Genomic DNA, 26,366 nt, shown 5'->3' with positions numbered 1-26,366 from the left:
GGAGGACGGTATTAAAGACCGGACGCTTCCGGTAGACGGCAGCTGTGGCGGGGCTTGCTGGGATCATGGCGGAGAATCACTGCGAGCTGCTGCCGCCGGCCCCGGGCGGCCTCGGGGCGGGGCTGGGGGCTGGCCTGTGCCGCCGCTGCAGCGCGGGGCTCGGCGCCCTGGCCCAGCGCCCCGGCAGCGTGTCCAAGTGGGTCCGGCTCAACGTCGGCGGCACCTACTTCCTCACCACCCGGCAGACGCTGTGCCGGGACCCGAAGTCCTTCCTGTACCGTTTGTGCCAGGCCGACCCCGACCTGGACTCGGACAAGGTGAGGGCCGCGCGGGCCAGCCCTGGCAGCGGCCCGCCGCACACCCCCTGCCCGCGCTGAGGAGACGCGCCTCGGGTCTCGAGCCCCGCGCGCCCCTTGTCACCCGCCCGGCCCGAGGGCACCCGACCCCCCCGCCCTGGGCCGGGGGAGGAGAGGACGGCGCCCTGTCGCCCACCACCCTCCGGGTTTCCCAGCCGGCCCACCTCGGGCGCCTCTCTCTCGCCTTCTCTTCGGCGGAGGTTTCCCAGACCCCGGACCGTGCCGTGGACCTACTTTCTTTCCCCCTCTGGGTTCTTTTGCCCCTGGTGTGTGAACTTCTCTTCTGTGTCTTCGTGTACTAACTGGCTCTGGTATCGAAGGACCCTGGCGTCTTCTAATCTTTTCGCATTCCAGACGTTTGACTTAACGTTGGCGTGGGGGGTGGGGGTGGGGGTGGGGTGGGGGTGTTGACACGGGTGACCTGCCTTTCCCGGTGACTTGCATTTAGAGAGTTGGCGCTCCCTCGTTTACGGCCACAACGTGCACCCCACTCAACACTCAGAAGGTGCCGCCCGTCGAATAATTTTTCACAGAAAATGTTGCTCGTGTTAAGGGGTGGCGGGGAGGGACTAGGTAGGAATTTTTTTTGTTTTCCCCTGCTCTTCCGAAAGGATAGCAGCCTCTAGGTTTGCAGTGTGCCTTTCGTCTCCGCAAGCGTTCGTACTCCTGTGCAGACGATACAGAAACTATACTATCACCTCTGTAAGTCTTGTGTGGCCGAGGAAGAGCTTCTCAGGAGCTGTCTGGATTGAAACTCCGAAAAGGCTCTGTTGTAAGAATAATTGTTACCTGCGTTTATCCCAGGCAGCTCACGTCCTTCTAACTTTGTTGGGTCTTTTCAGTTGAGCCTACATAATTGCACTGGGCTCTGTGCCTCGCCAGCTCAACGTTTGCCAGGCATAAGTCTTCCCAGAAGGACTCAGATCCCTTTTCAGGTTCAAGAAGGCTGACAGAGACCATCCTTGGTGTGGCATGACCTTACCATCAGGAAACGAGAGCCCCTGAGTTACCACCACACCACTTGTCGTTGGTAGAAATCAGGGTTGGAGTTGCTGGCAGTCTAGTCTCCCTTGTCACCACCCCCAGCGGTTTCCTTTGCTTATTTGACCGAGCTCTCCACTCTCAGAGAATTGACCTCCCAGAAAATGACAGTCATCTCCAGGGTAGAAATAGCCTTTTGTTTGCTCTGATTTTCCTTTTATAGCATGGGTGTATGTCTTACTGTGTTGTTTTTGTTTTTGTTTTTTTTTAAAAAACAGTGGGTCACAGTGGCCATTCACTTGCATTTCTACTCGAGAGTTCCTGTTTTGTGTATTGAATCAGATTTGAAATTGCTCTTGTCCACTGGGTTTTTTTCTTTTTCTTTTCTTTTTTTTTTTTTTTGAGGCAAAGTCTCTCTATTCACTAATACAATTAAGACCCAATTAACGATAGCTTGCACAGTTAAGTCAATTCATCCCTTTATTTTGCTGTCTCAAGACTACTTAAAAAATTATGCATGACTGTAATAATCGTCCTTTGGGGGAGGTAATTAATCTAGCAGCATATATCCATGTTGCTTTCTGTCATCATCATCCACTTAACCACATCTCATTTCCAAATTGTAACACCGAAATTTAGAACACGAAGCGGCAGATTCAGATTTTGTCTCACAGAGTAGTTGTTAGCAAATAAGGGTTAGTTCTTGTCACGGATGATGGGAATTTGCCAGAGGGAGTAGTGTTAATTCACACTGGTCACGGTGGTAGAGTACCTTTACTTCAAAGAGAAGAAAATGTGTAAGACACTGGGTCCTCTCAGTTTTTCCCCTCTTGGTTCCGATGAAAGAATGCCTCCCGTATTTGCTCCCAGATGCTGAGACTCTGAGCGAGGATACAGAGGATGAGGGCGGAGGGGAAGGGTGTTTGGAGAAGTGGGATGCCAGTGATTCCGTGATGAACGAGGAACAGGATGTTGATGCACGTGTCAGAACCTCGAAGCCCTGGGCCCGTAGTTAAAGCGAATGAAAGCATACCTGGCAGATATCCCTAGGACTGGACGTCAGCACAGACCAGGTGGAAGATTCCAGCTGGGCGTTTGACCAGTGTTGATTGAGCTCCTGGGCTCCAGCAAGCTGGTGTGTGGCTAGGGGTTGGGTGGGGAGACTTGAAGGGCAGTTGTTCCAAGAAATGGGAGACCGGGAACCTTTCAGGAACCCGTGGGTTTGGAGTTCACTGGGAGAGTGCCTGGAGCTTGGAAGCCGTGTGGGAGATGTGGACCAAGGGTGGACAGACAGGTTGTCTTCTGAAGATGTGGACAGACAGGTTGTTGGGGAGAGTGGGGGGCGGGGCTGCGACCGGTCCCCCTCCCCCCGAATCCATGTTCCCTGTCTCAGGACTGAGCCTGGGACCACCGCCCACCCTTTCTGAACTCCAGACCCTTACCCTCTTGTCTCATGTTCTGACCCTGGGCCCACTGCTGCCGTGCCCTTCTCTTTACGGACAGCCCGAGCACGAATTCTCACTTCCTCCTGGGGTTTCCTCCGGCGGGGCGGTGTCTGGGGTGTTCATTTCAGTATGTGCTCTGCTGTCCTGGGCCATCTTTCTCCCAGGCTCCTGTAAGGGGCAGGGCAGGCGTGATTCTTCTTCCCGGAAGTGCTTTGTAAATACTTGACGTGTGATTCATTTGGGTTAAGTCTCTTTGTATTCCGTGGTACCTGGCCCATGAGACGTTGTTGAAAACAGGTTAGAGTTTGTTTAGAGCTGAATCAGCCCCTGTTTCAGTGTGGAGATGCTTTAGGAGTTAAAAGGGAAACAGGAAATACTGCTACTTGGTGGTTTGAAACCACTCAGATTAAGTAGGATTTGAGGTGGGTTCAGTGTCTGCTGCCGAGCCAGGCCCGGAGAAAACATGAGCTTTTGTCCTTTGACGGGGCCATTGTCCTGGCTCCGGGGTTGCAGATGCTGTGGCGTCAGATGAGTTTTGGAGGGGTGGGGCTTGTCACAGTGCTTCTGACGACATGTCACTCGCAGTTCTTTGCCTGTGCTCACTCCGGGTAGACTCGGTGTTGGCAAGAGTTTCAGACAGAGTTTCGGTTGGAAATATAGTGGAAGGGATTTTACAGACAGGGTGAAGTGACGGGGGTGTGGGTGGAGGTACGAACTCTTGAGTCGCTTGGCAAGAGCAGTGGGGATTCCTCAGAGTGGAAAGAGCAGATTATGTTCCGTGTAACCAAATCAGAGGCGAAAGGCTAACTCCCCAAATTTTTAAGACCATCCCGGGCACTGGTGACAGCTGTGTCGTCCTGTCTGAGGCCCTGAGTGGGTGTCCTGAGACTTGGGTGCGTTGCATTTCACGCTTTGGTTGAGGATGTGGCTCTGAGCGTGTTCTTAGCCCCGACCGCGTGCCGTGGCTGGTCTGGGACCCGAGCGAGAGGGGCCCCCCTTGAGCTGGGAGCAGCCTCTCCCCTCCCCCCAGGGGAGAGCAGGTGCTTGCTGGTGGTGCCCACATTTCCTCTTCACAGGGCACCTGATCGGATGGCCCTCGGACCTGGACCAGCCCGTGAGCCCAGGCCGGAGAGCCCTGAGAAAGGACTTGCCTTGCCGGCGCCTGAGGTTGTCCACGCTGTCAGCCTACAAAGGGCAGCCCAGGAGGAAACGCTTGGCCCTCCGGACCACTTCCTCTTTCTGCACATGCAGCCTGTGGTCGCTCCTGCCCAGCAGGACGGTGACGAGTTTGCTTTAAAGCCGTGGTCAAAAAACTACCCTCCATCAGGTGTCTTGCCTGATTTTGCAAATCGAGTTTTATGGGAAGGCCGAGGTGCCCGTTTGTTTGCGCGTCGGCTGTGAGTGGGCGCTCGCCACTCCCTTCCAGGACGCTGCGGGCCAACAGTGTTTAAAGTCCATTAAAGGAGCTGACTGTGCACCAGGGGACGTTTGTATATGGCCAGGGTGCTCCACCCATGCTGCAGAGCATTTCGGTATGGAGCTGGGGAGACGGAGCGTCTTCTCTGGTGGCAGAGGTAGACTGGGGACTCGGGCCTGACTTTGACTTTGGACACACCGTGACCCGCTGTGTGGCCTTGGGGTAAGCTGGTGCACCTCTCTGAGCCCGAGTTGTGGAGGAGCCTTATGAGTTCAGGAGGAGGGTGTAGGTCACAGCACCTCCACCCAGCGCCTGTGCGGGCTCCTTGCAGTAGACGGAGAGCACCGGTGGCAGTCTTAACTGTTTGCTTGGTTTTCAGAAAGAACTCTTTTCCCTCCCCTTCAGAACTTGCTTTGTTACCGCTTGCTTCTTACGTATACTCTTGGAACCACCGCAAGCCTCGGCCGGCCTCCCAGGGCAGCGTGTGGGAGCCTGGCCCTCCTGCTGCCCCTGCTCCCCCCGCCCTCCCCCCCCAGAGCTCCTGGCCGATCTTAGGGCAGGCCCCGGAGGGCGGCTCCCCAGTTCCACCAGTGCCATGGGGGAGGGACACAGCTTCCTGGGCAGCTACCGAGTTTTCTTGCAAGAAATTTGAGGTCTTTGAGCCTGGAGAGCGCAGCTCCAGGGTTCAGGTATCATCCAGCCCAATGAATGAAATGGGCTTGAGGCATCCAAGCGTGGGTGCGACACGAGTGTCTCTTCCCGTCGTCCACATTCCGGTGGGTTCTCGTTTCCTCGGCAGCTGGGCTTCCAGGATCTTTGCAAGTCAGGGTTGGGTGGCAGCAGTCCTGGAGCGGATGAGCTGGACCAGCTCCAGCGCATAGGCGGAGGTAGGAGTTGTGAAACAGGCAAGGGAGAGGCAGGCAGCACGGTGCACCAGGTGGTCGTCGCTTGAGGCAGCGGAGGGGCCACGGGCCTGCCCTTCGGTCCCGGCAGGAAAGAAGGGCATCCTCTGACCCGGGTTTGCCAGCAGGGCCGAGTGTAGGCAGAGGGCAGAGGCCACCTTGGAGGCAGGGCGGTGGCTGTCGGAGCCGCAGCGGGCTCAGTGTGAGCCTCCGGCAAGGCGCCCTGGCTGCAGTGTGCTGCCTGCGGGCACGGCGTGGCCGACAGCCAGGGGCTTGGAGACCAGCCTGGAGGCGGCCACGCCTCCGAGTCAGTGGAGGGGGCACTGTGGTCGGGGACCCTGGGTCCTTCCTGTGTGGTGCTTCTGCCACAGGGAGTCATGGTGCCCGCCTGTTCCCGTCGCTCGTTGATTTTCTCATGCCAGCAGATTTATAGTGAACACACGCATGCCCACCACCAAAGTAAGTAACGTGGCATCTGTGGAGGGTTTGCGTGCAGGTGTTCTGCAGCTGGCATGTCTCTAGGGAGGGGCGCACCTGACAGAAGTGTTGTAGCAGCTGGGACCTGGACGGTTGGCCCACGGGCTGGCAGGTCCGGTCACGGGATCTTGCCCAGGACGGTCCCCTTGCCCCAGCGTGACCGGCACCCGCCTCTGCGTGCACGGTGGATGCGGCGTCTGCTCCCAGGGGGAGCATCCCCACGTACCCTGGGGTCCGGCGGGACCCACGTGGGTGGGCCCTTCACACGAACGCTCGGGTTTGCTGCTTGGCGAGCTCTTGTGAGTCGTGTATGTCATCCTAAATTCCAAGTTGAATTGACATGTGGCCATCTGGGACATCCTGGGGGGGAGGGCCCTGCGAGCCGAGTGCAGTTTGAGGTCTGAGGACGTTGGTCGCCACGGGCAGTGCCGAGGGTCAGAATGACCCAGGACCCTGACACACGTGCCCTGTCTCTGTCCAGAGTCCTGCGTTTCCTGTGTTCCCCTGACGTGCGCAAGGGTGTGTCAGCTCTCAGGGTACACAGGGCATCTCGGGGCTCGTGGAAGGGGCGCTAAATCAGAACCAGCTGGCACTCCTGCGCATGGGGTGGGGGTGGGGGTGGTTGTGAATTCCAGTGCCTCACACATGTGTCTGGTGCCTCCATTTCATCGTTCGTAATCGGGGACGTCTAAGGCCTCTTTGGGATCAAGACTTTGACAAACTATAGAAAACACAACAGAAGAGGGCAGGGGTTGAAGGTTTTATGTACGAGTTTGAAATAGTCACGTAAAATGGATAACTTAAGAGTAAAACCTAAGTATTTCTAATAAGGTTCATCGCAGAGGTTTGAGCTCAGAGGAAGGATTCTGTGCTTTTGCATTTAGATTTCAACTGGGAAATTTGACAGAATTGATCTTGGTTTAGCTCAGGACACCCCACCCTCTTCAGGTCTTGGTGGTTGTGTGTTCTCTCCTGCACCCAAGTGGTGGTGACGCTGTTTCCCGGGGTGTTGATGGAGGTTGTGAAGGTGACTGAAGGTGCTCCCTAAAGAGCGCTCACATGTCAACAGAATCATTCTCCATTTATTGTCGTTGATGTGTTTTTTTTTTTTTTTTAACGTTTATTTATTTTTGAGACAGAGAGAGACAGAGCATGAACGGGGGAGGGTCAGAGAGAGGGAGACACAGAATCTGAAACGGGCTCCAGGCTCTGAGCTGTCAGCACAGAGCCCGACGCGGGGCTCGAACTCACGGGCCGCGAGATCATGACCTGAGCCGAAGTCGGCCGCCCAACCGACTGAGCCACCCAGGCGCCCCGATGTTTTTTTTTTGTTTTTTTGTGTTTTTTTTGTTTTTTTTTTTTAATTTTTTTTTTTTAACGTTTTTATTTATTTTTGAGACAGAGAGAGACAGAGCATGAACGGGGGAGGGTCAGAGAGAGGGAGACACAGAATCTGAAACAGGCTCCAGGCTCTGAGCTGTCAGCACAGAGTCTGACGCGGGGCTCGAACTCACGGAACATGAGATCATGACCTGAGCTGAAGTCGGCCGCTTAACCGACTGAGCCACCCAGGTGCCCCTTGTTTTTTTTTTTTAATGTTATGTTTGAGAGAGACAGAGTGTGAGGGGGCAGGGGCAGAGAGAGAGAGAGGGAGACACAGAATGGGAAGCAGGCTCCAGGCTCCGAGCTGTCAGCACAGAGCCCGACGCGGGGCTGGAACTCACCAACCACGAGATAGTGACCGGAGCCAAAGTTGGACGCTCAACCTTCTGAGCCACCCAGGCACTCCAGATCATTCTCCATTTAGAGTCTTGTGTGAGAGCCTGACACCCCTGGCCCTCGCTCCTCATTGCCATTTTCAGGACCATGTGGTTGTGTCAGTGGAGTGACCCCTGAGGGGTGAGCGGCCCCCACTTCGTCCACGGTGCTTTGCTGGGCAGCGCATTCGATCCTGCCCTGAACCTGAGAGCCAGGTTTTGCTTCTGGGCACAGAGCGGGCAGGGAGAACCTCAGGTTAGGGGGCTGTTTATTGGGTGGCCCGCTGTGTTTCCGGCCCTTTCGCAGCATTGATTCCTATCCGGCAATGTGAGCCAAGGGTGGCTGGTGGGCCCCGAAAGGAGTGGACGGGGTGGGCGGGGCTCCCGGGTGGTTTCAAAGCAGGATCGGCCTCCCGGCCTCCCTGCTGAGGGACTGCAGGTTGGGTGTCTCCTGGGAGAGCACGTGATGTGGGCTTGGCCCTACCTTTGGTCGCTCGCTGGCTCCTCTCCGGGAAATGACTATGAGCACGGGGCTCATGGCCAGGACCTGATGATCTCTGTGGCCCGGCAGCCTCTCCGTGTGGGGCCGACAGTCTAGCAGCCGAAGCTCAGGGAGGCAGGGTTCCAGCTTCCCATGGAGACGCTGGGCTCAGCCTCGGAGGGGGGGCCTGCTGGGAGTGGCACCCAGCCGACCTGCGCACCAGCGAGCCGCCTGCTCCGGGTGTGCAGCCTGAAAGCCTGAGGGGCGTTGGCGCTCAGTACCGTTCAGGAGCCAAGGCCAGCTTCCCCCGTTTTAAGCCTTTAAGGTACATGTACGTTTTTAAAGCCAGCACTAAACAAGTAGGTCAGACGCTAATTCACTGAGAAGTGGGGAAGGTCAACAGAGGGACATGATTTGTCAAGAAGCAGTCTTAATTCTGGCTCTTTTATAAAAAACACAAACCTCACCACTGTACAAATGTAGCACACGCTCATTACATAAATGGAGGGCAGGACAGTAAGAGGAGACGGGGGACCCGCGAGTCTCGCCAGCAGCCGGCGTTGACGTCTTGCTCTAGTTCCCTGCTGCCTGTCGTAAGTGTGACCAGACCGGGGTCCTGCCCGTGCCCGCGCCGCTCCCACACTTGGCGTTGTGGGTGTCGCCAAGATGCTTCTCCCTGGGCTTTTGCTTACGTAGCCTGAGACTTCTGAATTGGGGTGTTTCGTTTTGTTCTCTCTTTCCGTGTTCTGTACTTTCCTTTGTTTCTGCCACAGGATAGAGGCCCCAGGGCCGCATTCCCAGCACAAGCACATGAGGTGCTGAGGCCCCTCGCCCCTGTGTCAGCGTGCCGCCCGCAGTGTCCAGGGTCTGTCCGCCTGTCCACGGCCCAACCACACTCACCAGCTCTGGAGCGTGCTGCTCACGCTCGGCTGCTCACACGCGGGTTTTTTGCAGAGAAGGTCCTGCCTGTGAGCGTGAGAGTCAGTCTGATCATCTGGGCAGTAGCCCAAGATCAAGGCCCCGGGGATTTTCGGGGTCTCGGTGTAGGGCCCCCCACACTTCCTGTGGAAATTGAAACCTCCCAGTGAGCCCAGGTAAGAGCCCCACGTCCTGTCGCTGCTGCCCGCCCTACTGCCCTCGGAGTCCCTCCGACGGAGATGAACCCCCAGGAAGAAACTGGTCCGGAGAGCCCTGGTGGGACTCCGTGGGGGAAAGTGCTTAAGTGCCGCTCTTCAGCGGCGGGGCCGGACAGGCTGGCCTCTCACTGGTGGGGGTGGCACGTCCGGGCGTCAGGTTACCCAGGGCACAGCCTGCCACACAAGGTCACTTGTTCTTTAGCGTGTTGGGGTCCCGTCAGTGAACCCGCTGTTCTGGGTCCAGGCGGGCTCCCCCCGAGGCAGGCTCGGGAGGAGGGCTCTGTACTTCCCTCCGGGCCGGGCGTGCGGGAGTCCGTGTGGAGGCAGCCGAGGGGCCGAGCCTGCCCACCCTTCCCGTGGGGGAAGCGCAGTGTGATGCCGGTCCTCGAGCCCACAGTCTGGCCCCACTGAGGCCTGGGCCCCGTGTGATAGGGAGGTTCCCTGGGGTGCCCTGTCCCCAAGCAACCACCTGCCAGCTGTCTGTTGAGGTAGCAGCGAGCCGATGAATCATTCCTGAGCTTGGTGATGTGCACACGTCACGTGCTGGACTCTTTTCCACCTGAAGGTGGGGGTGGGGACAAGTCCCCCTTGATTCCGTGTTGTGGCAGCACTGTCTCTTTCTTTCTAGACCTCGGGTCCTTGGGCCTTGCGTGGAGAAGAGTAGGGGTCCAGAGAGACAGGAGGCAGGGGTCCTGGGACAGGGTCTGACAGGTGCTTCTCAGATGGGGGTGGGGGCGTGGGGGTGGAGCACGAAGATGGACTCGGGAGGTCTGAGTGCAAGCGGTGACCCGTCCTGGCCGGAGTTTGGGCGGAGGGCCCGGGTCCTGCCGCTGAGCTGCAAGGCTCCGGGCCCCAGCGTCCCCACACCCGGGGTGCCGTCACTCCCCCGCAGACGGCTGTGGCTCGCTTTCACAGGCGGTAGCCCCCACGCCTCTTATTCTGGGTGGGCCTCTGTGGGCTCTACTCCATGGAGGTGTCCTTCGGAACTTCCCCCGCCCCCGTGCCAGGTCGGCGTGTCTGCGGACCTGTCCGGGCCGTGGTTGAAGCTTGCCGGCAGCTGGGCAGAGGGCCCTAACCCTCCCGGCATCCCCCGGGAGGAGCCAGGGCCCACCTAGAGGAGGGAGGCACCTTCTAACGGTCTGTTGTGAGGGCCTCACAGACTCCGGAACTGCCGCACGGGGCGAGGCTCCTTTGTCAGCGATCCCTGGGAGGCTCTGGGACCTCCTTGCAGCGGAAGACAGGCTTGTGCACGCAGTCACTCTTCCGCCTGCCTCTGACCCCCTCCCCGAGGTGAGGAGGCCGTGGGCGCTCGCCCCGGAGGAGAGTGTGGGGACAGCTTTTAGACGGGAGGAGGCAGAGCCGCTCCTCCGCTGTGTGCGGGGCGCTGCGGTCGCCTTGCCGCCTGAATACGGCGAGGTGATTCTGCTACCAACAGAGCTTCACTGGGCCCAGACCTGGAGGGGAGGCAGACCGGGGTGCGAGGCTGCGGATGGCCAGAGGCGCGCGGAGCCTCAACACCGTGTGCTTGTGGCTTAAGGGGCGCGCGCAGACCCCACGCCCCCGCAACCCTGTGCGTGCCTCCTGGCCTGGGGTCACTCGTGGGGACGCTTGCTTTCTCGTGCGGGACTCAAGCTGCTTTGCTCTTTGCAGGATGAAACTGGTGCCTATTTAATCGACAGAGACCCCACCTACTTTGGGCCCGTGCTGAACTACCTGAGACACGGCAAGCTGGTCATTAACAAAGACCTCGCAGAGGAGGGTGAGTTGGGGACAGGGGCCTGGTGGACAGGGGGACCTCAGGACGACCTAAGACACACACCCCTCTGAGCCTGAGCTGCCCTGTGAGGCACGGGCCCCGTGTGCTGGGCCCCGAGCACCCCCAGCCCCGCAGAAATCCCAGGTGCCTGCGTCCCCTCGCTGGCTCCTGGCGGCCGCACAGATGTGCCCCGCGGGCAGCATCTCTCGTGTGTCTCCGAGAGACGGGGCTGGCTCGCTGCCTCTCCCCCTGTCTTCCTCCGGAAGCGGAGACTTCGTGGCCTGCTACAGTTTTGAGGGGCCGGGTCGCTCTCCCCCCCCCCCCCCCCCAACCGTGGGCGGCTCCAGGGGCCTGGTTAGCAATGTGGCTGGAGCTGGGGCTCCTCCCCACGGACGCCACTAGTTCTCACCGCTGCTCTGGCTCCAGCGGTCACAGACACGCCCGCCGTGGGAGCCCTGGGGACTCCTCGGTCTGGGTGCGCTCTCCTTCCAGGGCAGCACTGCGCCCTCGGCTCCGACTCCTGTCTCTGCTCAGACGGTCCGTGCGGCCGCGGCAAGTAGAGATGCCGGGAGCGGCCGTTCGCACGGCTTAACGTGTCCCGAGGGCCCTGCGAGGTCCAGGGCGCTCTGGCTCCGGCTGTGACCGAGGTCCCGTGACGAGCGCCCACACTGGACCGGGCTGCTGCTTCCACCCTCGCCGCTTCCGGGTCGTTTCTTTTCTGGGCCTCCAGACCCGGGTCGGCGTCTTCTCTTGAAGTGACCCTCGTGGGCGCGCACTCGTGTCGGCGGCAGTGCCTTGCCTTTGCGCTCTGCTCGTGGAGCTCTACAATTGCAGACGACACTTCCCTGCACCGACTGTTTCTGGGGGGGGGGGCTGCAGACAAGCGGCTGCCGCCCGTCTGCTCCTGCGTGGAGCACAGCACGCGTAGCGTCCCAGCGTCCCTGCGCGGGAAGGGGCCGCCTGCCTTCAGGCCGTGGAGCCCCCGGCTCCCACACACAGGCCTGAGGGGCCGGCCAACAGCCTCACCTAGTTGCAGCCTCCCTGAGGGCAGCCCCGAGGAAAGATGCCGCCCACCCCCTCCCCCTCCCCCTCCCCCACCCTGTCCGTGTTGCCTGGAGACCTGGTTGGGCCTGAGCGGAGTTGACTCCGAGCTCCTAGCGCTGCCCGTGCAGGGACACGTTGTACAGAGTGAGGTCTGGCCGGGACAGATCATCTGGAATGCCCGTGAGCGATCTTGAAGCCGGGCCTTCTCGGTTTGTTCCTTAGAACTTCCTGGAGCTCGACGGATGCCTGGGTGGCTGGGAGCCACCCTCTCAGCCAGCCACAGTCTTCCAGTTTAATGGGGAAACTGAGGTACCAACTGACTCAGCCCTTCACGAAGCCACTCGGCCGGGCCTGGGCCACACATTCAGGGCAGTAGATGGCCCACGGGCTGTGGGGGCAGGAGAGAGTGCCACCCCGGTGTGCCCAGTGCAAGGCTTGGAATAGGTGCAGGCGTGACTGTACACCCAGCAGCCCCCCCGGAGCGACGCGTGCCAGGAGTAGGGTCAGTAAGCGCACCCTCTGCCCTTGATCCTGGGGAGCCCCGCCGAGGGCAGCAGCGTCCACAGGAAGCCTAAGGGACCGGGCCGAGGAGCTGCCAGTGGCCGGGCCAGGTGGGCTGTGGTTCCACGGCAGGACAGGGGTGAAACATTTATTCCTGGGTCTGGTGAAAACTAGGCATTTTTCTCCATTCCAGGAGTGTTAGAGGAAGCGGAATTTTACAACATCACCTCACTAATAAAACTTGTAAAGGACAAAATTAGAGAACGAGACAGCAAAACATCCCAGGTAAGACCAGTGGCTACTCTGCCCATAGCTTCCAAGGCCTGACACGTAGGCACCGCTCGCACCCCTCCCTTCTTGCCGACCGGGGGCAGCGTCTGCGCGAGGCCCCAGGATCGGCGCTGTCCCGTCTCGGTGGTCTTTCTCCACGGTCATCCTAGCACCTCATTGCTTGCTCTCTAGCTGCCTCCTCTGGTGCTGCTGGCTGGCACTGTGGCCTGCACTCTGGGCACATGTGTCCAGTCCTGCCCAGCCTACCCTCAGGGAGCCCCACTCCAGGGGGAGGGGATAGACTTTGCCACGGAGGGTGTGGAGTGGGTGTGTGGACATCTTAGGGCATTGTAGGCAGGGACGCAGCAAGTGCAAATGGCCTGTGACAGGCGTGTGCTCAGCCCACTGAGAGGGCTAGTGTGGCCAGAGGGAAAGCAAGGGGGGAGCTGGCAGTGAGTTCAGGGGTAGACGGTGGAGGTGGGGGTCCTGCAGGACAGTGTAGGTTCCACGGAGACTTGGCTTTTATGGGGAGAGAAGGGCTCAGTCAGCACTCCGTGTGCCCGCCTGGTGGTGCAGATCCCCTCGTGGGACCCATGCGCACTTGGCCAGTCAGCAGTGCCGGAGCCAGTCCAGCCACTCTCCTGCCCATTAGGCCAGAGTTTGAAGCGGGCTGCGCCCGGCATCTTGCGCAGAGGGAGGCGTCGAAGGGTCTGAGGCATTAGTTTGCTGTCGTGTCAGCTCCGCGCTGGCTGGCAGGGTGAGCAGCTCCTGTGGGCGGGGCGGGGTGGGGGTGGGGGGGTCGGACCGTGGAGTGGGAGCGCCTGCAGAGCTGCCTCAGTTATCTAGAGGCTCCGCCCGCCTGAAACCCTTCCGCTCCCCCTCCCCCAGCGGGCTCTCCCACCGGGCGCTGCAGGCCCCTGGCTAGAGCGCTTGGCCCTCGTCAGACTCTTGTTGACGACCTGGCCGCTCAGAGTGGCTGGTCCCAGGCCCACGGCGTCCCCAGTCCTTTCTCCTGTGGGAGCCTCTCGGGTGCCCTGACAGTCAGGAAGGATCCAAGGAGGGGGCAGGACACAGTCACAGGCTCCCTGGTCATCTCCGGCCACTGGCCACTGCTTTCCCCTCCATCCAGCTGTATGACACAGTCTGGCCCGGCACCTGGCTGCCTCTGTGTCCCCCTCTGCGGGGGTTGGGGGGACGCGGTAGAGGAGCCTCTCCTCACAAGGCCTGGGGCCGTGTGACCGCTGTTGCTTCAACGTCCCTGTGCTCACCTCCGGGTCACATCCCCCGCTGTCCTCCCTCTTTCCGTTGGGACCGCCGCCTCCTGCCCGAGGAGCAGGTCCGGAAGGACAGGCTGCTGGCGGGCGAGTCCCCGAGGTACTCTCAGCACCCGAGACCGAGCCTCGGCCGCGGCTCAGTGCAGGTCGCGGGTGGGTGCATCGGCTGGTGGGCCCGGTTTTCTGAAGCCGCTTCACTGAGGGAGGAGGGAGGGCTCAGGGCTGAGCGCCTCGAGCGTCTCACAGCTTTTTCTGGCAGCGGAGCCCCGAGGCTGGTCCTGCGAGGCTCCCCGGGCCTCCCTGCCGGGCCTTCCCAGCTGCCTGCACTCACGCACGGTGTCCTCTTGTGTCCACGTCCCGCCAAGGGTGCTCTTGGGATTTCAGGAACGTGACTCATTGTATTTTGCAGTTTAGAAATAGAAATACTTGGGGAGGCGGGTGAGGAAGTGGAAAACGGCAGCTGTCTGGCTTGTTGCTTTTGCTCTGGCGGACGCATTCGGGGTTGCTTTGCGCCCGACAGCCTGAGCCCGAGAGCTGGAGGGCGCAAGCGGCAGTCTCGCCTGGGTCCCCTGCTGGGCCGTCCCCAGAATTGGCGCACGGGGCAGGGCTGCCGGAGGGCGCGCGGCCCGACTCGTCTGCGGCTCTGGTTCCCCCAGGTGCCGGTGAAGCACGTGTACCGCGTGCTCCAGTGTCAGGAAGAGGAGCTCACGCAGATGGTGTCCACGATGTCTGACGGCTGGAAGTTCGAGCAGGTGAGCCCCTCCCCACCACGCCCCTGCCAGGCTGGGTTGCCGCCAGCCTGCCGTGGAACCTTTAATTACAAAGGCTCCACCCGGGTCCTCGGGCTGCTGGCCCTGAGGGCCAGTCACGAGGCGTCCGTGGCCTGTGGTTCGCCGTCCCCACGTGTCCTCCGACACCTCACGGGCCGCAGCCTGCGCCCTGTCCTGATTGGACTGGTGTCTGGGGGGTGGGGCGGGGGGGAGCTATTCCTGGAGCCCCACCCCCACCCCGACACAGAGACCTCCATCCCCGCTCCCCTCCTCCTTTGCGGGGGGCCGTTCTCTGTGTCTCCATCTGGCCTCTCCCTGCGTGTGTGGGATTGACAGCCACGGTGTGTGTGGGCCCGGCCCCACCCTCTTGTCCCCTCGCATCCCCTCCCCTGAGGGCCGACCAGATGGTGGCTTGGGCCCCTGTGTGCTACGGCTGGCACAGATGCCCTTCCCGGTGGGGCTGCCCTGCAGCCCCCAGGCCCCATCCCGCCCGCGAGTGGAAAGGTGCTGCTGGGTCCGGCCCAGCCACGTCCCCCACTTTCCCTGCCTGACGTGAGGATGCGGGTGTTCCTTCCTTCGTGGTGCTCCGGCTCCCGTCCCGCGTAGCCGCGGCCCCAGCGCGGCCTCGGGGCATGTCCCGGGTGCCCTCACGTTCCTGTCCCTCGGGCAGGTCTGGGCTGAGGTTGGGACTTGTGACCCCACCTGGCCCCCAGCCCCCCGTAGCAACTGCCCCACTCACCAGGCTCCCCTCTGGCCTCTGGAAGATTCCTCCGTCAGTAGCTTCTGTCGGGCGTGGGTTCTGGCCACGGTGCGCAGTCCTGCCCAGAGAGAGGGTGGGAAATGACAGCGTCACCCGGCCTCCCCTCTGATTAAGGCCACGTCTTTTCTGCGGGTCTTTAGAAACAGCGGATCATGTTGTAGAGCGCCCTTAAATGTCACTAGGACAGGTGCAGCGTTTGCATCGCCCCTCCAACCTGGGGCCAGCTCTCCAGCCTGGCAGCGCAGCAGGGTGAGTGGTTGGTCCCTGGGGCCACCAGGGCTGCTCTCTGTCCCTGACGATGTTGGAACTAGGCCTGCCCTGCCCCATGCTGGGGGTCCAGGTGGCTTCTGACCTCGTTAAACTCATGCCAGAGACCTTGCAGGGACAGGAGTCCCCACTGGCCCTGGTGTCCTCCCTCACATGCAGCCTAGACGAGGGCTGGAGAGATGGGGCTGCAGTCACTGGACCGGGTCACCCTCCCCTGGAGCCCAGTGCACAGCTCTCCTGCACGGGCTTCTGTCTTCCTCATCATGGCCAGTCTGAGGATTCTGTCCTTCACCCCTCTGGGTGGGTCTCCACTGCATCACACAGGCCAGCTGCCTCTCTTCCCTTTGAATCTTTAAGAAAAAAATTTTTTAATGTTTTATTTATTTTTAAGAGAGAGACAGAGCGTGAGTGGGGGAAGGGCAGAGAGAGAGAGAGAGAGAGACACAGAATCCGAAGCAAGCTCCAGGCTCTGAGCTGTCAGCACAGAGCCTGACGTGGGGCTGGAACCCACAAACCGAGAGACCATGACCTGAGCTGAAGTCACACACTCAGCCGACTCAGCCACCCAGGCGCCCCTCTTCCCCTTGAACCTTAACCTGCTTTGCCCACTTTGTGCCTGGAGCATGTCCTCCTCCCAGTTGTTGCCTACAAAACTCCAGAACCGGTCACGTTCGATGAGAAATGCTCTACTTCTCAGAAGCAGGAGCGGGAAACACTGGGGGAGAAGTAGGGCGAGAGCCCCGACCCCTGAGGGGTCCTGCCACCACGCCTGGGTCACCAGTGATCGGCCGTGAGGCCAGAACAAGGATCTGAGGGAGGTTCAGGAGAGGCTGGCATGCCTCGTGAGAACGTGCAGACCGTTGTCAGGGGCCACACGCCCGCAGCTCAGTCTGCACCCAGGGCCGTGTACCCCCAAGGTTCGCGGGCGGTAGGACACCTCTCCCCACGTTAGTGAGCCTAGAACAGACTTCGGAGCGGCAGGGAGACCGTGCCGCCTGCTCTGCCCTTGTTTGGCCACGAAGGCTGTACGCTTGCCGTGTGGCCTTGCCCGCTGCCCCTGCCGTGTCCTCGTCCCCCCACAGTGCTGCTCGTAGTGCCCCTGCCTTTGAAAACCTCACCATGGTGTCAGGCTTTCTTTGGACTCCTTTTGCGTTTAAAAGCGCATGAGCCTGTGGTGGCTCTGGGCTAAGCTGGGCCGGGCGGGTCGGCCAGTCGGGGGGCACCCGCACCAGCCGAGCCTGAGGTGCGTGGAGGCCACAGCGTGCCGGCGAGCACCCCTGAGCTGACCCTTCCACCTGCCTTCCCTCCCCACACCACTGGCACCCTCCTCGGTTAACGGCCCTGGCGGGAGGGGGCCCGGTGGCCGCAGCAGGAACGAGCAGGGCGCCTGGGAGCCCATCATGTGTGTGTGCTCCGCCGCCGCCGGCTCTGAGCCAGCCGCCGCTGCCCCCTCGTGACCTCCCAGCACAGGCTCCCTCTCCTGGGGCCCCACCGGAAACCTGACGGAGCCGGTTGTCCCAGCAGGGATGGGCACGCGTGGTGTGTTGTGGGACGGCGTGTGTGCACGCGTGTGCCGTGTGGATGTTGTGGGACTGCGTTTTCCGTGAGTTTGTTAGAAACCTCTCGTCCAAGACCTGTCCCTTAACCTCCCGAGTGCCGGCTGTCTTCAGCGTGGGTGTGGGTGCCAGGCCAGGGTCTCCCTGCCGGTGGGGGAGGGGTGGGCGCTGGGTCGGGGTTCCCCTGCTGGTGGTGGGAGGGAAGGGGTGGGCGCTGGGCCGAGGTCTCCCTGCTGGTGGGGGAAGGGGAGGGGTGGGCCCTGTGCCAGGGTCTCCTGCTGGTGAGGGAGGGGTGGGTGCTGGTCTGGAGTCTCCCTGCTGGCGGGGGAAGGGGACGGGTGGGCGCTGGGCCGAGGTCTCCCTGCTGGCGGTGGGGGGGACAGGGAGGGGCGGGTGTGTGTGCAGTGCTCCAACCCCATCACGCTGCTCTCCTCTGTCCCAGCTGGTCAGCATCGGCTCTTCCTACAACTACGGGAGCGAGGACCAGGCTGAATTCCTATGCGTGGTCTCCAAGGAACTGCACAACTCCCCGTACGGCACGACCAGTGAGCCCAGTGAGAAGGCCAAGGTGGGTGACTGCGAGCTGGCGGGCTCCGGGCACAGCCGTGGACACTGTAGCTCCCTGCCCTCGGAGGGGCTTGTGGCCACGGAGGCTGCCCTTTGCAGAGCTGAGCTCGTCTCCTTAGGGCCTTGTCGTTTCTCATGGTTCATATCGCACTCCCGGCCACACCGGCTGCTGGGAGGCTTGTGCACCTCGTGCTTGTCGTTTGCAGTCCCGTAGTTCTCCCCTCGTGTCAGAAGCAGAGTTCTGGAAGGAGGGACACGTAGACCCTGTGGGTCACAGGTGGTGGAATGAGGGGTCTCTGAACACAGGCTCCCCCTTGGGGCGAGCCCCTGTGGACTCTGTGGCCCATGCCGTCTGCCAGCACATCTTCTAACGGGCAGAGTTGCTTCTGGAAGTCTGTCTTTTAAGTGGTGCCGTTGTAGGTTGTTTTCCCGAGGACTTGGGACGTCCAGGCTGGAGAGTGCCCCCCTGTCCCTGCCTCAAGTGGCACCTGCCTTAACCGCATCCATCCTGGTCTCGGGGGCCGCGTTTGGCTGGTGAAAGCAGCAGACTACCGGGAGTGTCGCCTTGCTCGGCCCCTTGTAAACTGTCACCGGCTCCCTGCCAGGCACTGGCTCTTCTGCCTGCCAAAGAGGCCAATGTGGCCAGGGGATAAATGCCTGGACAACCCTGCTGTGGGTTTGCATGGTAGCCTCATGGCCCGGAGCCGCGGCTGGCCTTGTCCAGAGGTGGCAGGTTCTAGTGGCCTCTCCTCTGGGCTCGTTCCTGGGGTCACTGACTCCAGATGCTTCCGTTCTTGGCAAAGTCCGGTACTGGCCAAGGCTGGCACCACCTGGCGGGACTCCTGGGCCTGCATCCAGCCTGGGGGGTGGGCGGCCACGGGTGGGGGCCAGGCTGGGGCGGCACCCCTGGTGAGCACAGGAAAGGGCCGCAGCCAGGATGACTTTAAACCGGGGACTCCCCAGGCTTCCTCAGATTCGTGGCCTGGGTGGCCTCTGGCCGGATCGCCACCGGCCCAGAACTGCCCCGTGACCCTTTCAGGGGCCCCCGTGGAGGTGTGGGCCCAGGAACAGACAGCAGAGTGTCCCCCAGCATGTTAGCTTTCCCGAAGTGGCCATCTCCGCGGGGCTCGAGGCAGCTTGGTCATCACAGCATGAAGTTCTGTGTCTTCACGACGGGGTGACTGTCTGGGACGCAGGGCGTCCGGAGGGGGGTGGTGGGGGGGCTCCTGTCCACGGCCCGGCCTCGGCACGTATCTCGTGTGCAGGATCCAGGGCAGCCTCTGGGTCAGGGAGCGTCCCCGCGGCACTGGGCCTGGGACGAGCCTCCCGTGGAGTCTGGGGTGGAAGGTGGCCCCAGCCGCATAAGGAGGCGGAGTTCTTGTTTAAGTTGTTCATTTTTAGAAGGTTTTATTTCTGAACTTGAAAAGTTTTCGTGGCCGAGCTTCACCAGGGCAGCCGCCTGAGCTCATTTCCCTCGGGCGGGGCTTCAGCTGCAGAAAGCTGCGTCTGTGCTATGAGGAAGCTCCAGGCGTGACCCCAAATCCCTCGGCTTTTGAAAACGTGGCCCTATTTTTCTCTCCAAAAATACCTCGCTCTGAAGTGTTGCAGCCACGGTGACTTCTAAACGGGGGCAGTGGCGGGAGCTCCCCAGGAGGCGGAACCATGGTTGGGGCCTCCAGAAAGTCGTGGAAAACCACTGGGGCCGGACTGGGGGACAGCCTGGTGGCAGCGGTGCTGTGCGTCCTGAAGATGGGAGTCAGGCGGGGGCTTAGTGAGGGCAGCCGTCCACACGAGGGTGGAGACCGCAGGTTCAAGGGCTTCCCGGACCCCTCTGCCAATCTGACGTTTGCTGGAAGGACTTGCGGAACTCTCCGGCGGCAGGGATGCGTGGGGACGGGGGCGGTGGCTGAGGCCAGGAGGCCTGGTGGACACGGAGCTCCCTCATGTAGTCTGTGGACTCAGGACCCGTGGTAGCATGTGGAACACTGCCCGCCAGCGATGTCCCCCACCTCTGTGTCCAGAGGTTTTACTGGTCTCGGTGAACTGGACGAGATCAACTGATGACTGATCAGTGACCGATCTCCCACTTGCCTGATCACAGTCTTCAGCCACCGGGCCAACTGACCCTACCACTGTCACGTTCTTAGACCGTCATGTCTTCTCTGGAGCCAGCAGCATAGGCCAGACCTCGACTGGGCACGGTTCAGTTCTTCACTGAAAAGAGGGAAGGAAGACTCTGGAACTTGGGGAGTGCCAGGCCCAGGGAAAATGGCCATGTGTTTGTTTTTCTCCATGGCCCGTCTGGGCCTGTGGGTTCGGGGCCCAGGACCACCCCCGACGTGGGGCAGGTTCGTGTGTGCGTCACCACATGGCACCATGGGAGCTCCTGACCCCAAGTGCCGCTGCCCTGGGTGGACGCGGCCTCTCTGGGTGGGCTTCCCCCAGCTGCCCCCCGACCCCACCCTGCACTGACGGTGCCCTCTCTTCTTCTCCCTTGCCGCATGCCGCGTGCCGAGCCAGAGCGACGACGAGGAGACGGGTCCCGATGGGGATGACTCAGATTAAGTGTAAATGTCATGGTGAGCTCTGTCACCCTTGAAACTGACCACTCACCGTAGTTTCCCTGACCCCAACCCTTCCTCCGCTGCATTTTTCCCATACCTGTAGTTGACAGAGAACCTTCCACGCTTGACGCTGACTGTAGATCTCCAGTGGAGCCAGCCTGTCTGTTTCCTTTAAGACATCTGCATGGGTAGCCCTGGAACCTGGGCTGGGGTCTCCGAGAGCCCTGTGTATCAGGCTTGACAGGACCTCCTCGCTGTGGGGGTCAGCGGGCCAAGGACATGGGTCTGCCCCTCCTGGGGGCTGGCAAGCACCCAGACCCTGGCTCCCCGCTCCTGTCACTCTGCCGTGGTTTCAGGGCCACAGAGACAGGGCTGTGCCTTAGCGGGTGGACCTCAGTCCCCATGCCAAAGCCCACAGCGCCTCTCACCCTGAACTTCACACAAGGGATGCTGAGAGAGGGGAGTCTCTGAGGACTTTCTTTCCGTTTGTCCTATGATGAGGGGCTCCGCTAATGCTCCCTCGGCCCCCAGCTGCTCCCCACGTCTCTGTGTCTCCTGGCCTCTTCCCTTGCCCAGCTCTAGAACCCAGCTGTGTTGACCACCAGCAGGGGCCACCTGCTCTGTGCCCTCATCTTGAGCACAGGAAGTCACCTAGAGAGGGCAGGTTGCTGGTGGGCGAGCCAGGTGTCATCCAAGGAGCTCCCCTGCTCCCTCCAGGGCCCCCATTCTCGGGCCAAGCCATACAGGTCGGGGCTCCTCAGCCTCTGACCCGGGAAGAGCTCGGGAAAGGCGTGCAGCCAGCCGAGCACTAAAAGGTTGGCCGTCGGGCCGTGAGAACTCTGGACTGGGGATTGCAAACTCAGAGCGGCATTTCCATCTTTAGTTATTTTCTCGATGATCGTATAAGTATACAACATCCTCGGTGTTGCCTCTCGACCCTCCCGTTCTTAAATATTTGTTATTTGGTTCTTTAAGGAAAGTTTGCAAGCCCTGGTCTGGGCCGGCGACCTGCAGTGCAAGTCTGCTGTGTATCTTCAAACTCCCCAGTAGCCACGGTGAGAAAGTCCAAAGAAAGGCAAATTTGTGCTCATACCGTCAATTCAGTACGTGCAGAACCTCAGAAGTCGTGGAGATACTTACTTTCCTCCTCGAAGCCTCTGAGACCACATGCGTAGTTTGTGTTAGTGGCCCCCTGTTCGGAGCTGCCGCGCCTGGGGCTCAGCAGCCACATGGGCCGTGGGGTCCTGGATCGGCCTGGCCGGATGCCGAGCTGTGCTAGGAGCCTGGGCAGGTGCTGGGGGAGCATGGGGGAGCCTGCCTGCCGGCCAGGCACTGGCTGCACCCACCTCCTCCTGGAGGTCAGTCTTCTCTCAGCCCCCGCCCCCCGCGGTTCATCTTGCTCCTCCCCGGGGAGCTGCTCTAGGGGCCTGGGCTTGGCCCGCTGAAGCAGCGTCAGCCTGCCTGGGCCCGTCCGCCGGGGACTTGAGGGACACAGCTGGTGTCCGTGAGAGGCGGCCCAGGTAAGAACCCATGCTGGGTGGCCTGGCCTGTGACTGTCACAGGTCCTGGGAGGGATTTTCCATCCTTGTTAGGAGGCGGTAGTTGGGCCTCACTCTGGTGGGGCAGCCCCTCCTGTGTTGTCACCTTGCTCTGGGCCACGTTGCGGTCGCATAGGCTTCCTCCTTTCCGCTGTGATCTCAGATGCTCCTCTCCTCTGCTGGGCTCCCTCAAGGTGAGCGGCAGCTCTGTGCTTCATGGGCTCCCACCGATTCTGGCTTGCCCTGCAAACAGCAAAGATGCTGGGGCTGGGGCTGGGGCTGGGACCAGCATCTTGGGAACAGAAGGGACCTGCAAGGGTTGAGTGGGTGTGTACGATCATCCCGGTCACCTCCTTGGGCCGTGTCCCTCAGACAGGGTCCATCTGGGCTGAGGAGGGATGTCCAATCTGGGGTGCTGTTCCCCCATCACAGCAGAAGGTGCACCGTACAGGAAGAAAAGCGGGGTCCCGGGTGGTGGGCACAGTGGGCCGGAGAGCATGAGAGCATGCCTCCTGGGTGTTCGGAGCCCTCAAAGACGTGCTGGGCACGGGTCCAGGGACCAGCAGGGGCATGTAAGGCACCAGGGCACAGGCTGGAGTGACCCTCAAGAATTTGTGACTCCTCAGTGATTCCGGACAAGTGACAGAGAGTGACTGGTGCCCCCGTTCCTGTGGCCACACTGCTCTGGGCAGCCACCCTGGCCTGTGAGCAGGTGGTTGGGGGCTGGTGGGGCCTCCCTGGAGACTCCGTGGCCAGAGCAGCCGTGTGGACCTGGTGCCAGCAGGCTGGCCCCTCCCGGGGCACAGTCCCACCTTGTGCCTGGGTCCAGGGCTCAGAAACAAGGTGTCCTCAGAGCCAAATCTCACTAAGCTCCGGAATTCGAGCAGAAGATGCCTCCAGGAGGCTAGCTCTCACACTGCCGACACTGTGGGCTATCTCCGGTGCCCACCTTGGCCGGGTTGGGCCAGGCCGGGACTCAGGACGTTTCTCGTGGTTGTCTGGTGTTTAGTCATACCGTACATATTGATCGAAACCACAAGGTCTGCCAGCTCTGAAGCCCCCACCTGGGGACACAGGGCAGTCCCTTCCCCAACCTGATCTGCGTGGGGTTCAGCTCCGCAGGTGTTTGCCAGGACTCAGGCCTGTCCCCAGGTGGCTCCAGGCCTTGAGAAGCTCCCAGCCTGGTTTGGGGGTGGGAAGCAGAGATGCCAGGGCTGAGGGAGAGTGGGGGCCTTGCTCTGTCCCTGAGATGCCGAGGAGGAGTGACAGACACAGGGACGGGCATCGTGGCCGAGGAGCATTGGGCTCTGCGGGGCTGCAGCAAGGAGGGGTTGGCACCCTTGAGGTGTCCGGTCCAGTCACAGGGAGGCCAGCACACCGTGAAGCAAAATGTCAGCCCTGCTGGGCAGCGTGCAGGGTGAACTGGTGGGTTTGGGGGTGATGGGGTAGTCCTGGGGGCTCGGGCTTCCGGGATTTGTGATTAGTGCAGGGTTGAGGGGACACTGAGGGGACTTGGTTTGTGATGGGACACGGAAAAAGAAAGAGGAGCAGGCTGTCGGGGGACCGACGGTACCTGGTCATACACGGGTCTGCAGCCCAGGACTTAGCTAGACTGGACACTCAGGACTTGGTGCCTATCCCACAAGCCCTGGCACCCTCGGCGGGGAAGAGCAGGGGTGGCTCTCAGAGGACCTCTGGGCCCTTGATAAGGAGCCACTGGTGTGGGAGGTGGGGGCACATATGTCTGCCGTGGGCCAGGATGGAGAGCCGGAGGGCCCCTGGCAGAGGGCCAGAGGTGCGTGAGACGTCCCCCTCAGTGGGGTCTCCCGGCCCTTCTCTGCCCCTGACCTTCGTGCTGGCCTCTTTGGCCCCCAGGGGCCCCCCGGGCGTGGACTGGGGCTCTTGGGCCCTGCTTCTGGTGCAGGGCGCCTCTCTTTGGGGCCTGGTGGCTCCCAGCTGGCCGCAGGCCGAAGCCCTGTCCGGCACCTGAGTCCTTATTCTCTGTGTTTGGCGTTTTCAGATTTTGCAAGAACGGGGTTCGAGGATGTGAGAAGCATAGTGTTGACAGCTGAAGAAACATTTTATCTTTTCCCAAGATGCAACGATCTGCCATGTCGAGGAAGCTTGGCCGTGAGAAGAAACCTGCTTTTGACAATTTCTCTAGAGATATGGGTGTGGATCCTTTTTTGCCTCTGAGGTGGGTGGTGAGAGACGGGACCAGCTGTCTGAGGCCCGGCATCCCCACTCGGAGGAGGCGTGCTGGCCAGGTGGGTGTCCCCACAGGGCCCCCGCTCGGTATCCCGCGTGCCGCGTGGGCCCGAGGCAGGATGCTTCCAGCCAGCCTAATCACCGAAGAGCATTTAAAGGACAGCGTTCTTGGTGCTACGTAAACAGTCTATAATGGACCCTGGGCCTTGCTGCTAGGAAGCGGCTGCAGCGCCATGGCCCAGGCTCTGGGTGCCCGCTGGCACCCACATGCGCACCAGGCCCTGGTCCTCGGGTCGGGGAGTCTGCCCTGCCTCCCAGGCGGGAGCGGTTGGCAGTGTCTCGCAGCCCCAGCGGCTCCTGGGAGAGGCGGCCTCCGCGTGTTCACTACTTTCCGGGCCTCGGCTCCCCCGGCCTGACCCTGCCTGGAACAGTCGAGGCTTCTCCATTTGTATTTTCCAGGCAAGAGAACTTTGCACCCCTTCTTCCCCAGTGTGGATGGACAACCTAGCGTTTTTACTTTTTAGAAATGCCTGAAAGTGTTGCTGCGTTTTGGACCGATGTGTTAAGTCACTCAAAGGGAGGCAGAAGTCCGTCTCGTGCGGCCCACCCTCAGGCTTGTGGGGAGCCGTTGCCCGTCAGTGCCTTTGTCTCGCCTGGGATGGAGGCCGGGGCGGGAGGCCTGTCCACCTGGCTTCCGGAGCGGAAACTCCGGGTCACGCCGAAAATTGGATGTTTACAGTGCATCACAAATCTCTCTTGCCGGCTCTCTCATTTTCTTTGTCTAACTATGCAGTTCTCTGGTGTTTCTGGGGTGTTTGAGACTTCACACAACCTGCACGGGCTCTGCCCACACGACCTGACATTGGAGCCACTAGAATCCCTGTAGGAACCGCTGCTCGCATGCTCTGAGGACAGGCCTTCCTTAGCTGGCCGTGGGGGCCGTCCGCGTGCGGGGGGCCTGGCTCGGACGTGCAGCTCTCGCCTTCCTTGCTAGGATCGCTGTGCGCACTGACCGCTGCTGGGTGGGGCGGAGGCTCTGACGTGCTTCGTTTCCAATGCTTCTGGAGGCTTCTCGCCTGTGCCCTCTTCTCCTTTGCCAATGACCTGATTAACCTACTTCTCCAGCACCCAGGACTTACCTCCTCCTTTTTGTAAGGTCTGTTGTATGTTGTTAACTGTTGGCTTCAACCGTTCATAGCAACCTTTCTATAGGGCACATTTAGGTCCTCGTGACCCACCCTCCCGGTGAGCCCCAGGGAGGGGGGCAGCCCCTTAGTGGCCTACGGGTGTACCTGTGGGGGCCCTGCTGGCCACTTAGCGTCGTTTGATTTGTGACCTTGACATAATAGATAGGCTTGTTGTTTTTTAATTTAAAGATATTAAGACTTAATTCACTAAAATTTATTCTAAGGGGATATTTATACTTTTATACTTTTTTAGGTATCCGTATTTTATCAGCTTACAGCCTAAGTTTCCCCTGAAAATAGCGAATAAAGTTGTGTATTTATGAATGAGCAGAACAACTGTTAGTGTCTTGAAATGTGTGGAAAAGCAGCTGCTGCAGAAATGCTGCCCTGGGCTTGTGGTGACCTGGACGCAGTCAGTGGCCAGGGCGGAGCCACCTGTGTATTGGCTGCCTGGCGAGGGCCCGGCGAGGACCAAGGCACAGCAGAGCAGCACGTGCCCATCTCCCACCTCCACCAGGCCAGCCCCGGCCGCCTCCCCTACCTCTTGCTGGCATCACGCCCCCATCCCCTGGGAGAGGAGATCATCTTCGAGTGGCATCGTTGAGGCACTGATGCCTCGCGGCGTTGAGTGTGTTCACCTGTCCCGTCTCTCACCCTGGCCAGAGGCACCAGCTGTGTGGAAATTTCTCCGCATCCAGGGGCACGTCCCGCCAGCATGCGGCCTCTCTGGCTCCCCCTGGTGGCCTCGGGCTGCCCTCCACACTTGGGGGAAATTCCCGCCCCCTGTGCTGCAGCCCCGCCCCCCTGAGGTTGGGAGGGATGCCTTTGATCCCAAAATGCTGGAGCATCTGGCTGCCCAAACCCCCGGCCGAGTCCGAGTGTCCATTCTGCTTCCAGGCATGCTGCTGGCCTGGGGCCGGGGGTCCCCGGGGTCCTGGGGTTTGTCTTGCCAGCCCAGGCTGGGGAATGGGACCTGCTTGCCCCGGGGGGCGGGGGTGCTGAATTCTCAGGCGCTCAGTGCACAACTGGGAGCTCGTGGGGCAGGACTCCAGATGCTGCCTCTGTGACTTTGCTTTCTGCACAGACTGAACTTGACATTTTCCAGCTCTGGGGATAACAGAGAACCTGAACGTGTCTTCAGGTCCCTCTGCC

General features: G+C 60.8%; 1 protein-coding gene across 2 annotated transcripts; it reads left to right on the top strand.

Annotated features, from left to right (window-relative positions):
* The first annotated feature begins 17 nt into the window (after positions 1-17).
* Positions 18-25,541, top strand: KCTD5 (potassium channel tetramerization domain containing 5). 2 transcript variants are annotated; one of them, XM_058711959.1, is made up of 7 exons: positions 18-317; positions 10,603-10,711; positions 12,447-12,538; positions 14,454-14,549; positions 17,593-17,718; positions 20,238-20,296; positions 23,840-25,541. In XM_058711959.1, exons 1-6 carry the CDS (start codon positions 66-68, stop codon positions 20,280-20,282), a joined length of 720 nt encoding a protein of 239 aa, XP_058567942.1. In that variant the 5' UTR covers positions 18-65; the 3' UTR covers positions 20,283-20,296; positions 23,840-25,541. The 2 variants fall into 2 exon arrangements, with proteins under 2 accessions (XP_058567942.1, XP_058567943.1); XM_058711960.1 differs by lacking the exon at positions 20,238-20,296 and having other exon boundaries at positions 19-317.
* The last annotated feature ends 825 nt before the right edge of the window (positions 25,542-26,366 follow it).

This window comes from Neofelis nebulosa, chromosome 18 (assembly GCF_028018385.1).
Source record: "Neofelis nebulosa isolate mNeoNeb1 chromosome 18, mNeoNeb1.pri, whole genome shotgun sequence".
Taxonomy (NCBI): Eukaryota; Metazoa; Chordata; class Mammalia; order Carnivora; family Felidae; genus Neofelis; species Neofelis nebulosa.
Note: the sequence above shows the minus strand (reverse complement) of the source record. Positions and strands in the feature narration are given on the sequence as shown.